Source organism: Megascapheus bottae, chromosome 13, assembly GCF_031878675.1.
Source record: "Megascapheus bottae isolate mThoBot1 chromosome 13, mThoBot2.hap1, whole genome shotgun sequence".
NCBI lineage: Eukaryota > Metazoa > Chordata > Mammalia > Rodentia > Geomyidae > Megascapheus > Megascapheus bottae.
This window is the reverse complement of record NC_143521.1, coordinates 7244508-7260559: the sequence shown is the minus strand read 5'-3', so window position 1 is coordinate 7260559 and position 16052 is coordinate 7244508. Positions and strand designations below refer to the sequence as shown.

General features: G+C 39.7%; 1 protein-coding gene across 1 annotated transcript in view; it reads left to right on the top strand.

Moving 5' to 3' along the window:
* Positions 1-13958, top strand: part of Pkd2 (polycystin 2, transient receptor potential cation channel) — a 38219-nt gene extending 24261 nt beyond the window's left edge. The window contains exons 8-15 of the mRNA XM_090343222.1: positions 992-1173; positions 3266-3386; positions 5463-5561; positions 6345-6466; positions 6709-6826; positions 7896-8059; positions 9780-9927; positions 11562-13958. Coding sequence (XP_090199348.1) covers positions 992-1173; positions 3266-3386; positions 5463-5561; positions 6345-6466; positions 6709-6826; positions 7896-8059; positions 9780-9927; positions 11562-11795 — 1188 coding nt within the window. The 3' untranslated portion in view covers positions 11796-13958. The remainder of the gene's footprint in view (positions 1-991; positions 1174-3265; positions 3387-5462; positions 5562-6344; positions 6467-6708; positions 6827-7895; positions 8060-9779; positions 9928-11561) is intronic.
* The last annotated feature ends 2094 nt before the right edge of the window (positions 13959-16052 follow it).

Genomic DNA, 16052 nt, shown 5'->3' with positions numbered 1-16052 from the left:
GGTCATTTTCAGCAGTCTAGAAAGTACTTACCTGTAGCCATGGATTTTCCAGAATTAATATCACCTGCATGTCCTGAAGCTAAAATGTATACACTTCCCCTCGATTTCAGTCACATGGGTGTTTAAGACAAACCATCACCAAGAACCAAACTTCTATCATAAAGGAAGTATAATTAAGACGTAAGCAGTCAAGCTCAGTGGTGGAGCGCTGGCCTTGTATGCATGATACCTGACAAGTGTTTGATCTCCAGCACTGCCAGATGAAAGCAGACATGCATACATACATAATTAATGAATATGAATTTTATTTAGCAATGTTGATGATAATTACCTTCAGAATCAGTTCATGAGAGACCATTAAGTAAAATTCTGGAGATTTCTTTCTAGCATTTGCCTTGGGTTGAGTTTTACTTAATGCTTTGTTCCTCAGAACTTGACTATAAATTCTTCTAGATAGCTCTATTTCTAGTGCCTTCAGGAGCTCCTGCACCTAGGCTTCCACATAGAGCCACATAGCTTGTCCTACACTTTGTGCGGTGAACTATACAGGCACAGTTGTTTTCAGGTCTTTGTCCACAGCAGTGCTTGGTGGGACCTTGCATTCATGTACAACTGGTCCACCTCATGCTTCCTAGACCCACTGAGTTCTGAGGATACATACTAGTACTTCAGTCATTGAGAGAGTCAAAGCAGTTACATTTGCCATCTCACATGTTTGATGCATAATTAACTTCATATCGTTGTATCAACCTCTTATTCCTCCCTTCATCTCTATCTTTCTGCTCTGTCTATGAACTTGACTACTCCAAGTACCTCCTATAGTAGAATCATATAACATTGGACCTTTTTCACATGCTTATTTCACTGAGCATAGTGTTTTAAAAGTTGATCCCATAGATAAGATCACAATTCCATTCCCTCATGTGGAGGTCTAATATTCCACTGTCTGTGTATATCTTATTGATCTGATGATTTCTCCTCTCTCTTTTAGCTTTTCAAATTCATCAGTTTTAACCGGACCATGAGCCAGCTCTCCACAACCATGTCTCGGTGTGCCAAAGACCTCTTTGGCTTCACCATTATGTTCTTCATTATCTTCTTAGCATATGCTCAGTTGGCCTACCTTATCTTTGGCACTCAGGTTGATGACTTCAGTACTTTTCAAGAATGTATGTAAGTATGCAGGTATTTAGAAAGAATAATTTAATCACAGATACTACTTCCTTCTTAAGTACCCAGAAGTTATTATGGCAACTATTTGACCAGCAAGAGTTACACTTTGCTATTTACTGGAAACAATTGGCTCATCAGAAAAAGAGGGCCTTCCATTCTGATAGGCTGGTGGTGAAGAAAGCAGCTCTTGAGAAGAAAGAGGGAGCAGCACAGCCAGAGAAGCCAGCTCTGTTCCCAGAGCCAAGGTCCATAATACCACTTGCAGCTGGTGGGGATGTAGTTCAGTAGTATAATGGGCTTGATTCTTATCTCCCCAACGTGGTTGTTTATTGAACTTTGATTTCCGCTGAATATTGTTGCCATGCATTTTGAACTCCTAGGTATTTTATAATGAGAAAGATGTTTTTCTAATATTCTTGGAGAAAAGTAGAATAGTACAAGAATGATAAATCCTTGCAGAGTTTCCAGGTATAGAAAACAAAAATCTTAGCCGAGTGTGGTGGCTCACGCCTGTAATCCTAGCTACTCCGAAGGCTTAGATCTGAGGATGGGGCTGGGAGTTTGGCCTAGTGATAGAGTGCTTGCCTACCATGCACAAAGACCCAGGTTCAATTCTTCGGTACCACATCCATTTAAAAAAAAAAAAAAGCTGGAAGTGGTGCTGTGGCTCAAGTGGTAGAGCTCTGGCCTTGAGAAAGCCAGACAGTGCTCAGGCCCTGAGTTCAAGGCCCAGGACTGGCAAAAAAAAAATCTGAGGATGGTGGTATAAAGCCAGCCCAGGTACTAAAGACCATGAGAAAAGCACTAGAAAGCTCAAGGGGTAGGGTGGTAGCCTTGAGCTAAAGAGCTCTGAGACAGGGCCCAGGCCCAGAGTCCAAGCCCCATGACTGACCCCTCCCCCCCCAAAAAAGCAAACCTCTTGGCTGGGAGTATGGTATAGTGGTAGAGTGCTTGCCTAGCATGCACGAAGCCCCGGGTTCGATTCCTCAGTACCCCACATACATAGCAAAAAGCCGGAAGTGGTGCTGAGACTGAGTGCTAGCCTTGAGAAAGTCCAAGGACAGTGCTCAAAACCTGAGCTCAAGCCCAGGACTGGCAAAAAAAATGCTAGAAGTGGAACTGTGGCCCAAATGGTAGAACGCCGGCCTTGAGCAGAAAAAGCTAGAAGGTATCATCCTGAATCCTACCAGCATAAAAACAAAACAAGAAAAATAAGTGGCTTAGTGTCGGCATTTATGCCATTTATAAGAAGGTAGTCAAGAAAGGAGAGGGCTATGAAAGTTAAGTGTTTTGTGAGTAGCATTTTAGTGAATGTTACTAGTTGGTAAAAGTCTGGAATGAAGGTGACGTCGAGGACTTGCACAGGCAGCTTCTAGTCACTCTGGCCTCATTTTGAGCAAATGTAACAATATTGGTTTTTTCAACACATCTACTCTCACTGCCATTCTTCACCTTTTTTTGTCCTTTGAAGAGATTTTAACTTCACACTCAGTACGACCATGTGAATCTTTAGCATTACCATGTTTTACCCAACTTATATATTAATTCTTACAGCCAATAGCTATATAAGTCATTTAAAAATCATTACATTTGCCAGATGCTGGTGTCTCATGCCTTTAATACTAGGTACTCAGGAAGTTGAGATATAAAGATCTCAGTTCAGGAAGGAAAGTCTGAGACTCTTTAATGAACCACTAGAAAACCGGAAGTGGAGCTGTGGCTCTAAGTGATAGAGCTGTAGCCTTGAGTACAAGACAGTTCAGGGATAGTGTTCAGGCTCTGAATTCCAGCTCCACAACTGACCAAAAAAAGCCCCAAAAGACATCATTACATTAGTAGTAACAATGGAAATAACATCTAATATGAAAGCACGTTATTATTTCAATAGTCACTGATTGCCCAGATAAGTAGCAAGACTTTTCCAAAATTATTGACAATTTTCTACTGTTTGACAGTTATCTGTGATTGCTTAAAAGAGCCCAAACATGAAATAATCTCTTATGATATGTGCATTCATTCTTGGCTATTCTTTATTTTTGTATTGTGTTGATTTGTGTTTTTTGGTTTGGTTTTGTTTTGCTTTTTTTTTTAGCTTTACTCAGTTTCGTATCATTCTGGGTGATGTCAACTTCGCAGAGATTGAGGAAGCAAATCGAGTTTTGGGACCACTTTATTTCACTACTTTTGTGTTCTTTATGTTCTTCATTCTTTTGGTATGTACACTTTTGTTTATAGTGAGGTGACTGAATTTCATGCTCACAAATCACATTCTACTCTTACTACTTCAGTTAAAAGCCCAGAAAATAGACACATATGTTGAGTTTACAAAACTTACTTTGTTTTATTTTTTGTTGATTCACAGATTTAAACATTATCCATATATAAGTGTGTAAGTGTGTATGTTTGTGCAGAAAGCCTAGAATAAGGAACATTTTTTAAATTGCCTAAAATGATAGTTTTCCCTCAAAAGTAGTAATGCTTGTGTTTCTTTACTGCCAGTGTCAGCATTTTCATACTTACTTATAGGAATTACTTACAATTTCTCTGGTTTTCTTACAAAAAAAAAAAGAAGTATCTGACAAAGCAAGATTGGAGTCAGGAATTTAAGCTACTCAGGAAGCTGAGATGTGAGGATGGTAGTTCAAAGCCAGCCCGGTCACTAAAGTCTATGAGGCTTTTATCTCCAATTAACCACTATAAAACCAGAAATGGCACTGTAGCGCCAGGAGTAGGGCAGTAGCCTTGAGCTGAAGAGCTCAGGGACAGCTCCCAGGCCCAGAGTTAAGCCCCATGACTGACAAAAGCGAGATACAGAGAGAAAAAAGAGAGAGAGAGAGAGAGAGAGAGAGAGAGAGAGAGAGAGAGAGAGGGAGGGAGGGAGGGAGGGAGGGAGGGAGGGAGGGAGGGAGGGAGGGAGGGAGGGAGGGAGAGGGAGAGGGAGAGGGAGAGGGAGAGGGAGAGGGAGAGGGAGAGGGAGAGGGAGAAGGAGAGAGAGAGAGAGAGAGAGAGAGAGATTCATTCTATTTCAATTTATCCATGTATTATATGTAAGAAATTGCCTGCCAAGACCTCTGTGTTTACAAGTAATTCTGAATGGAAGCTGATTTAAAAATTGTCAAAAATACACATTTTATTCTTCATTTGGTATAAATTAACACAGTTTTGAGTTGAGATTTTTGAAATGTTTTCTTCTTAGTCTTAGCATTTTTTTCTACTGAAAAAAAAGTTAATTAGGCAGGAAACATTTCATTTCAGACTTCCTGTACAGGAAGAACAATCTTAAGGAAAAAACGGAATCGCTTCCATTATTAGTAGATTTTGTAGTGATCCTAATACCTCCAGTAAATCTTGAATACAGTTGTATAGTTAACAAAGAATGAGCATAGGAAGTGGCTTGGTGGCTCCTTTACTCCACTATCCTGGAGCAAAGGAGCTCAGGGCTAGTGCTCAGACCCCGTGACCAACAAAAAGAAAGAGACAGACAGACAGACAGATCCATCAAATAATACTTATATGAGCTGGGAAGCCAGTGGCTCACAACTGTAATCCTGGATACTAAGGATGCTAAGATTTGAGGATGGTGGTTTGAAGCCAGCCTGGACAGAAAAGTCTCCATGAGACTCTTATCTCTAATTTACCACTTAAAGATAGGAAGTGGTGCTGTTGCTCAAGTGGTAGAATGCTAGCCTTGAACACAAAGAGACTCAGGGATAGCCCCTGGGTCCTGACTACAACTGACAAAAAAAACAAAATACTAGTCTGTATTGATTGTTGAAACATGATTAATTCTTTAGAGTTCTACACAGGTAGCTTACATAAACTGGAAAATACTGATATTCTTTTTTTGATAAAAGCAATTGAAATAATTCTTCCTTTTGTAAATATATTGATAGTCATAATTCCTGTATAAAATATTTCATAGTTTTGTAAATTAATATGTATTTTATATTTTTCTTGATTAACTCAATGGGAAAATACTACAAAAGAATATGCAGCAGGGCTGGGAGTTTAGCCCAGTGGTAGAGTGCTTGCCTACCATGCATGAAGACCAGAGTTCAATTCCTTGGTACCACATACATAGAAAAGATCCAGAAATGGTGCTGTGGCTCAAGTGGTAGAGTTTTAGCCTTGAGAAAGCCCAAGGACAGTACCCAGGCCTTGAGTTCATGGCCCAGGACTGGCAAAATTAAAAATATATATATATTAGCAAAACAATGACTTCATAAAATATTCAAAAGGCATGTGGTTATAATTGATATTTACAATTTCTTCCTTTAATTTCCAAACAGAATATGTTTTTGGCCATCATCAATGATACTTACTCTGAAGTGAAATCTGATTTAGCCCAGCAGAAAGCTGAAATGGAGCTCTCAGATCTCATCCGAAAGGTAGGATCGTCCATAATTCACAGAATTATTTTTATTTCCTGCACAAAATGAGGAGTTTGCAGTTTGCAGTGCTAGAGGTCTACTCAGGACCTTTCCCATGCCAGTGAAGAATTTTAGCAATGAACTACATCACAGCTGTGTTTCTAGTTTGTGACTTAAAATACCTTTATTCATATTTCCCTTTTTGGAAAAAAATCATACTTAATATATATAAGGAAATTTTGTTCTCAGAGACTATGAAAAATAATCGATGGCTGTTTGCTTGATATTCTAAGGACCTGCACATTCCTGTCTGTTTTGATGGCAAAAGGTTTAGAAGCTGTAGTGGTTTTCATTTTTCTTACTTGACTCCATTCGTGTTAAGCTGCCATCTTCCACCAGGCATTAGTTATTGTTTTGGTTTGGTTTGGTTTTGGTTTTACTGATCCTAGGGCTTGAACTCAGGGCCTAGATGCTGTTCCTGAGCCTCTTTGTGTTCAAGGCTAGTGCTTACCCTTGAGCCACGGCACCACTTCTAGGTTTTTCTGAGTAGTTTATTGAGATAAAAATCTCATAGACTTGTCTGCCCATTTGGCTTTGAACATCGATCCTGTCTCTCAGCCTCCTGAGTAGCTAGGATTTCAGGTGTGAGCCACTAGCAACCAAGCACTAGTTTTACAGTGATTACTAGTATATCTGAAAGACAAAACAAATGCAAAAGAAGAATGAACTAAAACCACATCTCTCTCTTGTTATGTCTCTTGCATTCTTCCCCCCCCCCCCCCCCCCCGCCCCTCACCACAGGGCTACCATAAAGCCCTGGTTAAACTGAAACTGAAAAAAAATAGTGTGGATGACATTTCAGAGTGTCTGCGGCAAGGAGGGGGCAAATTAAACTTCGATGAACTTCGACAAGACCTCAAGGGGTAAGTCATTTACTGAGCCCTGGGACATGTATCCTATTAAACATAGATTCTTGGTGAGCCATGGTTTCTAGCCAAGCACTCATAGAACTGTGATTTAGAGGCAGGTCTTTCTGGAACATGCTGGGAGAGGAGGCCTACCCCCATCCCCCAACACTTTCTCCTTTCCTGCTGCATTTGGACATCTCTGGGTTTGGGTTAAACTGCATAGAAAATGAGTTTACCTGTCTTCTCAATAATTTCAGGAAGGGCCATACAGATGCAGAGATTGAGGCAATATTCACCAAATATGACCAAGATGGAGACCAGGAGCTGACAGAACATGAGCACCAGCAGATGAGAGATGACTTGGAAAGGGAGAGGGTAAGACTAGCTTGGAAACCATGGTTGGGTTTAGCACCCACCAAATATCAAAGACTAATTAAATGGCCACCTACTATAAATGTCTCTCACTCTCTGTCTCTGTTTCTCCATTTCTCTTTAATCTCTTGCTCGCTTCCTCATTTAACTTGTGTATTCATTTTTGCTCCCCAAAGCATACATAACAATGTATGCTTACTTAATAATGTAAAATGCAATAAAAGTGTGTGATTGTAAGAAAGTCAAGATAAAGAGTGAAACAAAACAAAAGTGAAACTGGACTTTGATGAAGACAAACAATGGATTCTGCAGCTTGACCTGGCTCGGGCCTGTCATCCTAGCTACCCAGAACACTGCGGTCTGAGGACTGAGGTTCAGAAGCAGCCTGGGCAGGAGAGTCAATGAGACTTTCTCCAGTTAACCAGCAAAAAGCAAGAACTAGAAAATGGCTCAAGTGCTAGAGCACTAACCTTGAGTGCAAAAGCTAAGCAAGGGTGCAAAGCCTTGAGTTCAAGGCCTGATACTGGTGGGGCACATGTGTGTGCGCGCGTACACACACACACACACACACACACACACACACACAGTATTCTGTATATATAAATTTGCTTATAGTGTGCAGAGAATTTAAATGATTATTATGGGCAAAACACTTTACTATAGAGAAGTCCAGTGTAGTGACTGCTCTCTCTATAGGTAAGTCCTGTTAGGTGAAAAACTTAAACAATCATAGTGAAATATGAACAGAAGAACAATAAATAAGTCAACATTCTGTTTCTAAGGTTATTTCTCTCCCACTTGTATTGTTTTCTTTTATGAAAAGGTGACAAATATACTCTTTGGTTTACTTTTTTCTTTGTGATAAGTTTACTCTACTTTCTCATTCAAATAAAAAGTTAGCAACCCCTTGCCAAATGTTTAAAGTCTATTTTGTACATCTGTTGGTCCATAAAATGAAAGCCCATGGGCGCTGTGGGCCAGCTTACACGTGTTTTCTCTTCACCCTTTGCTTTGGAAAGTCTCCATGCGTTTGTCTTGTGCTGGCTGCTCACTCTGACCCTGTGCTCTGCAGGAGGACTTAGACCTGGATCACAGCTCCTTACCCCGTCCCATGAGCGGCCGAAGTTTCCCACGAAGCCTGGATGACTCTGAGGAAGATGATGATGATGATAGTGGGCACAGCTCTAGGAGGAGGGGAAGCATCTCCAGTGGAGTCTCTTATGAAGAGTTTCAGGTGTAAGGAGAAATGAACGGGCAGAATTTGGCCTGAATGGGGCGTGACTCAGAGGAATTTGTTTCCTGCCCCTCTACTCACATGCCTTTCCATTGCTGATCATCAGTACTTTATTTCTATAGCTTTTATTGATCTTTATCTAATTTGCAAATCTGTGAAGTTCTTGGACTTGAATTTGGAAAAGTTCTTACGTATTATTTCCTTACGTAGTTTTAAATACTACAGACTTTTAACCTTCTTATTAAAATTTAGTACATTTTCTTTAAAGAAAAAGATTTTTTTCATCTACTGTTAGCCCTTAGGAAAATTGCTATAGCATTGTAATTCTTGAATTTTTTTTAAAGAATGATACTAGGCTAGGAATGTGGCTTAGCGGTAGAGTACTTGTCTAGCATATATGATGCTCTGGATTCAATTTCTCAGTTCTACATACACAGAAAAAGCCAGAAGTGGCACTGTGGCTCAGATGGCAGAGTGCTAGCATTGAGCATAGAGAGGCTCAAGGACAGAGCCCAGGCCCAGAGTTCAAGCCCCAGAACTGGCCAAAAAGAAAAAAAGAAAAAAAAATACTAAAGTAAAAAAATTTTAATAAATTAAGAATAGAAAAATGATACCAAGCAATTATAGTTTTTTTAGTAGAGAATCTGCAGAATTTTTAATTCTCCTGTTCTATAACTTTGGTGATACATTTTTAAGGTATTTATAGCAAACACTTTTTGGGGGGAGGGGTCAAGGAGCTTGAACTCTGGACCTGGGCACTGTCCCTGAGCTCTTCAGCTCAAGACTACCACCCTATCCCTGGGCCTGGACATTGTCCCTGACCTCTTTAGCTCAAGGCTACCTCCCTAACCTTGAGCCACAGCCCCACTTCCCATTTTCTAGAGATTAATTGGAGATAAGAGTCTCATAGCTTTGTAGTGCCAGGATTGGCTTTGAATCATAATCTTCAGATCTCAGCCTCCTGAGTCGCTAGGATTACAGGCCTGAGCCACCACGCCCAGCTAGCAAACACCTTTTATACAAAATAATGGCATTGTAATGAGCATAGTGTTTTCTAGTTGTTTTATTTATTAAATATATTATGAAAAGAATTGTATTTCTTTAAATATTCTGAAAATTATATTGGGATATAATTTTGGGTGTTCCTTTTAAAATTCCATTTTATACATGAACAGAACCTTATTTGAAAGTTACTCATGGGAGCCATTTTTCAAATAGTAGCATTCCAGTTTATATGTTTGAGGCCAAAACAATCACCCATATCAAGTTTCCTGTAGAAAATTCACTTGCCATGTACTGGTGGTTCAGACCTGTAATCCTAGTATCTCAAGAGATTTGAGGATGAGGGTGAAGCCAGCCTGGGCAGGAAAGTCCATAAAACTTCTATCTTCAATTAATCACTGAAAAGCTGGAAGCAAGAGATGTGGTTCAAGTGGTTAGCCTTGATCAACAAAGCTAAGGGGCGGTATCTAGGCCCTGAGTTCTAAAATGGCTTAAACAATAAATAAATAAAGACTAGCACAGCTTTTTAAGGCTTTAGAGATTCCATGCCAACTGGCAGGAAGTCTGATACAGCTAGCACTCGGACCAGCTGCATAGGGCAGACCTTATAGCTAGTAAGGTAGAGAATCATATTGTGTAGGAGGGGAAAACAATCTCATTTGCATGTGAAAACCTCGGTCTGTTGATGACCCAGTGCTTAGGTCCTCTCGTTTCCTGCAGCCTGGTGAGACGAGTGGACCGAATGGAGCACTCCATTGGCAGTGTTGTGTCCAAGATCGATGCCGTGATTGTGAAGTTGGAGATCATGGAGCGAGCCAAACTGAAGAGACGGGAGGTGCTGCGGAAGCTGCTGGATGGGGTGGCTGAGGTGGGGATCGTGACTGCTGAACAGGATGTTCACTAATTGTGTGTGTGTGTGTGTGTGTGCATGCATGCGTGCGCTGGAGACTAGATTTGAAGAATTGAATATTTTTAAATTTTCTTCTTTATCTTTTAGAAATTGTGATTTTTAAGGTTAAAAAACTAGAATAATCTGAGGATCGTGATTGGAAGCCAGCTCAGTCAGGAAAGTCTATGGATTATTTATCTCTAATTTACCATCAAAAAGGTGGAAGTGGAGTTGACTCAAGTGGTAGAGGGTTAGCCTTGGGCAAATAAGCTCAGGGACAGTGCCTGGGCCCTGAGTTCAAGCACCAGAGCAAGCATAAATAAAATGGGGTGGGTGTAACTTTTCTTCTTTAATTGGCCTCGGGTCATGCTTCTCCAGTTCTCAGCCTGCAGAGTAGCTGAGATCACAGGTGTGAGTCATTGGTGCCCAGGGTAAGATGTGACTCGTAATACTTCATATATTCATGATCCTGTCAGTCCTGAAGAGATTAATAATTAAGTAGACAGTTACTCAGTGACGGAGAATTGCTATTAGTTACTGTATCTTTCTAGCCCTGTCTAACAAGAAACAGATTATTTTTGCCCCCTGCGAATTTTTCATGCCTCTCACTTCCAACAATATGTGGCTTTTTTTGTTTTACAAAGTGTTACTTTTTAAAATTTATGTATTACAAAAGCAAAGCTTCATTCACAATATGAACCACATATCAGATATAGTTATTTCAACATTAAACTGCTTTTTGAACCCCTAAACAATATATTGTTTACGACCATAATGCAGGATTTATTCATTGCATACAAAGTATGTTCTTTACATCAAAGTACATATTATGATTTTAAAAGTCAGTGTTAAATTCTTTAATATAAAAGTACTTATTAAGTAGATTAACGAAAGTCTTCAGTAGGCAATTTAATTTTTTATTAAAGAATTTATTAACATTGATTTTTGCATCATATTTCAAATGACAAGTTTAACAAACAAGTGTTCAAGAAGGGAATCTCTCTACATACAATCACTTGGCCTTAGTTTTTAGAACTTAATCCAAATTAGGCTAAGGGTTTGTATGTCATAGAAACATATTAAGGCAATTTAATTTTTAATAACATTTCATTCTTTAATAGCTCACCCATTTCACAAATACTTTTACAGAACTTAAATTGCAGTTTATCATTATATTTTAGTGGTGATTCCTTTGGTCAAACAATTCTGCAGATGAATAGCAAGCACTTATTTCTAAAGCAAAAGAGCACTGGGAATATCCAATGGATTTTATTTTATTTTTGGCTTGTCCTGGGACTTGAATTCAGGGCCTCAGCACAGCCCTTGAGCTTTCTCAAGGCTACAGCTACACCACTTCCAGCTTTTTCTATGTATGAATTGAACTCAGGTCTTTGTTCATGCAAGCCAAGCACTCTACCACTAGGCCAGACTCCCAGCCCCTGGATTTTTTTTTTTCAAAATAAAAGTTCTAGCTTTCACTTGAATTTCAAGAAGTTGATGTTATATTACTGCATTAGTGAAATCTGGCATAAAATTATTCCCTGTTAATCTAAACCATTTCTTTAACAAATACTAGCGGAGATAAAACATGGGGCTTCTTGTTCCTTTCGTAGGATGACAGGCTGGGTCGGGACAGTGAGCGCCACAGAGAGCAAATGGAGCAACTGGTTCGGGAAGAGCTGGAGCGCTGGGAATCAGATGATGCGGCTTCTCAGACAGGTCATGGTCAAGGAACACCACCCATGGGAGCCAGCGGTCGTCCCAGAAACTCCCGCCCTTCCTCCTCTCAGTCTACAGAGGGCCTGGAAGGTGGAGGTGAAAACTCCAGTGCCAATGTCCATGTGTAGTGCCTGTGTTAGTGTGTGCTCCCACAGCGCCCTCACCAGGCCGCTATCCTGAATTGCTGTAACACACACATACACCATTCATACCCTACCACACACTATGATGCTGGTCTGTAAGGAATGGTTGGTTGTCTGCACTTTAATTTATTTGACATAAACTCTACCCATGGATCAAAGGTTTCTTTTTTTCTTTTTCTCATATGACAAATCTAGGTGTACATACTGAGTTAAAACTACACACTTTGGAAAGTAGATTGAGAACTATGCCCAATTGCTAAAATGCCCAAGACTTCCCAGTTCACAATGAAGTGGCCTTTAAAGCTTGTAGAGAACTGCGAGAGGGCTTCTGAGATCACTTTCAACCACAAAAATCACTTGTCATTTGTGTCTCATGGGCATCTGTTCCTTTCTACTCACGTATGTGGGACTCTTGAGCTTAGTGCACAACTTTCCTTAAGGAAGGTATCTTTCATTACAGCCATCCACCTGGATGTGGACTTCTCTCAAAAATGAAGCAGAAGAGAACTCCAGACCCTAGCTAGCATAGACCTAGCCATTAAACTACATTTGCACAAATGGATGAGAAAAAGGTTCAGCGCTATTAACGTTTTCCCATGTCTATGTCTGTATAACTCTTGCTTAGTTTTTATAATAGTTAAGCTTTCTATGAAATGACCTGCTAAAACCACCCAAGATACATTGTAATAGGACAATAGCATAGTGTTTCTAATGATCACACGGGACTTGGAAGAAGCCTGAAATTGTTAGTAACTTCGACTTTTTCAACAGCTTGTTTATCATGAAGAGTTTTCCTTAGATGTCTTAACTCACGTGTAACTGAATTTCATCTATTGAGACAAACTTACAAAGGTTTTTGGTTTTTGGAGTTTTTATGCATCACAAAAATGTTCATTTTAAGCAAACTTTAAGGGACTCTTGCAATTCACAAAGTTTATAAAAACGATCTTCGTTTGGTACTATTTAATAAATTTCACCTCTGGTTTAGGATCTGATAGGGTTTAGGATATTTTGTTTGTCTGTTTGCTGGTACTGGCGCTTGACTCAGGGTCTCAATATCTTGCTTAGCTTTTTTGCTCATGGCTGGTGCTCTACCACTTGAGCTATGTCTCTACTTCTGGCTTTTTGCTGGTTAATTATTGGTGAGAGTCTCTTGAATTTGTCTACCATGGCAGACTTCAAACCTTAATTTTCATAGCTTCCTGAGTAGCTAGGACTACAGGCAAGAGCTAGTGGTGCCTAACCTAGGATAACCATGATCTTATATGTCTTTGCTAGGATTTACAATGCACATGAAGTACAATTTAGGAAAAGGTTAGTTTGTTAGCAGAGGGTATGTACCAGACTTTGACTCAGAAGCAGTTACTTTCATTAAGAGAAGAATCTTGTCATATTTATAAAGTAGAATCCGTTTCTCAGTAAAAATGACAGTTATTTTTCAAACATAATAAATATTGTGACATTTGAGAGTTCATGGGACACAAAGTCATGATATAGTGTTGGCGACTTATCCTCAGTTGAGAACCAGAAGAGCTTTTTAATATTGCTTTTTTATGTATTAAATGGTTCATTCAATTGATAGCCAATGTCAGTCATATCCTTAATAAAAGATAGGCAAGGCAGGCTTTTTTAGCTGAGCCTCTGTAGAGTTAGAGCATATGCAGTTGGAACGTATGTCTTTAATAGACATTCTGTATGGCTCCATCTGTGGGTTTGCTTCCCTTTGACTGTGCTGTACCAAGTTCTTTTTTCCTAGGTATCAATGTTTGCATTCCAGGGAAATTCAGTTTATGTATTTATGTATGAGTGTCATGTTGTTACATGTGAACAAACTTCGATTTGAAGTGCATCTATTATGTGGTATCCATATATACTGACCACGTGCCATATTTTGATTATGGTCACTAGAGACATCTTATTATGAAATTTTACTATTATGCTGCTTTTCATTTCACTTGTAAAGTTTTGCAAAATTCTTTTTACCCATAATTTCTAGATATATTTCTTTCTTTGTAACGTAGCATTTTGTCCTTTTCCCTTACCGGTTTTCTTCTCCGTATTTGTTAAAATATTATGTAGACAAGCCTCCCTTGACAATCAAGAGTTTTGTAATACTGAGCACTTTACTTCTTAATAAAGACTTGATACAATCGCAAATAGTAAAAAGTGTCAGTTTCCTAAAAATTGAAACGACTGAGTAATTTGCCTTTTATCCGGAGATTATCACAGGCTCAGATTGTGAAGGGAAAAAAGTTATCTTCTCTAGTCCAAAAACAATACAGTGAACACAGTTCTCTGGTTATTACACCAAATACACATTTTAAGCCATCCCTTTGCCTTTAAGCATGAGGCAGTTACATGTGGTCTCATTCTGGAGTTCCCTTGGAAGTCCAGCTCAAAACAAGGAGTCTAGGGCAGCTAGTTCGTCGCAATCAGGGGACAGTCTGTAGAACAGGAATGATTAAGAATGATGGGTAAGTGTGTATTGTCCACATGGCTACCAGTATGAGCTGCTGAAGCCCTGTTCCTTTGCTGGGACTCTGGGAAGCAGTATGGAACACATAAGAATGGTAGCAATTGAGTAGTGCCAACACTACTGGGAGACAGAGCACCTCTTGCTGGTTTCTAATGGAGGAAAGCCACAGATACTGGAAATTGAATTGCTAGATGCACACTGTCGTGTTTTAGCACCTAGGCTTTGGTATCCACACTGTTCATCAGATCTGAACACACAGGGCTCTGATCCAAGGGATTTCATCTCCTTACAGCACAGTGCTGCTGGTGCCCTGGGGGCCTCTGCTGTAGGACTTCGTTGTAGCCATCACACCTGACTGGGAAGCCATGCATCATGGTGTTTAGATTTCCCTCTTATTCACATCCCAAGTGCCTATACCCGTTGGGGAAGAAAACATGACCTGCTGACACAGTACCTGTGGATTCTATTTGTTTAATGCTCTTCACAAGAGAATTGTCGAGGCGGCAGGTTTGCTAACAGCTCAGCTGTCACCAGTATATAGACCCATCTGCCTTGGTCCAGCAAACAACACTGGCAAAGCTACCTTCACGAAGACTAACCACATGTGGATTTGCTCAATTCCACGGTCCTTCCCAGCTCTGAAAGTCTCCTCGTATGGCTTGATACTTCTTCCGTCTCCTTGAAAAGCCCCTCCACACACACCACTTGTGCACTCATTGCTGGATCACAGCATGATAGAAACTGAAGAGAAAACAAAAAAGTCTTTATTAGATAAAGAACTGCTGTCTTAAATGAGGCTAATTCAAAGATAGGGAACCGACCCAGATGCCCCTCAGTAGATGATGATTGGATCAACAAGATGCGTTATTTATACACAATAGAATTCTATGCTGCTGTCAGAACAACATCGCCCCGTTTGGAAGGAAATAGAAAGACTTGGAAAAAATCATATAAAGTGAAGTAAGCTAGACCCAAAGGAACATAGGCTCAATGGTTTCCCTCATTTGTAAATAATTAGTACAAACCTAGGACTTCTCTAAAAGAATTACAATAGCTTAAAACCTAGATACATAAGGCCAAATAGGATGAGGCTAAATGAAAGGATCTCCAGAACATGGAAACAAGAGCCATATAATATGTGATTGTTGTTCTTAATGTACTATGTTATTTCTCATCTCTTGTTGTCCCTTGGTTATTCTCATATTGTTACAGTATCTTACCTTGCTATCTGGTATATTTTATATATGATTATTTGTTTATTTGAAATAGGAAAGGGAAGAGGGTAAAAACAAGATGAGGAGAGGGGATAGGGGAGGGAAATAGGGACAAAAACATGAGAAGGGGTATCAATGTGTGCAAAGTAATGCATCTTTTATCTGGCGAATAAAACTGTAATCCTATTAATTATAATTTTAAAAATTAAAAAAATAAAAATGAGGCTAATTCAAAGGAAATTGACTAGGAACTTGTTTAAAAGAAAACACAGCCCTCATAGGGAAGGTAATAAGAAGGCTAATCAAAGAATTCCATGCGTGTGGTTCTCCTAGAAGCCCCACGGTGAGAGATGGATGTCCTGGAATCCCGGTAACTCCTCACCAGTGTATCTGGAGTTGAACACACAAAAGAACTGCAGCAACAGCCCTCGTAGCTATCATGTCTTACTCGCTGTATTCACTACCCCTGTGTTCTGAAAGAGCTTCTTAACCAAGTCACTTGTTATTATGCCTTCATACTTAATAGTTAGCAAGTGCTTACAATTTTGCCAG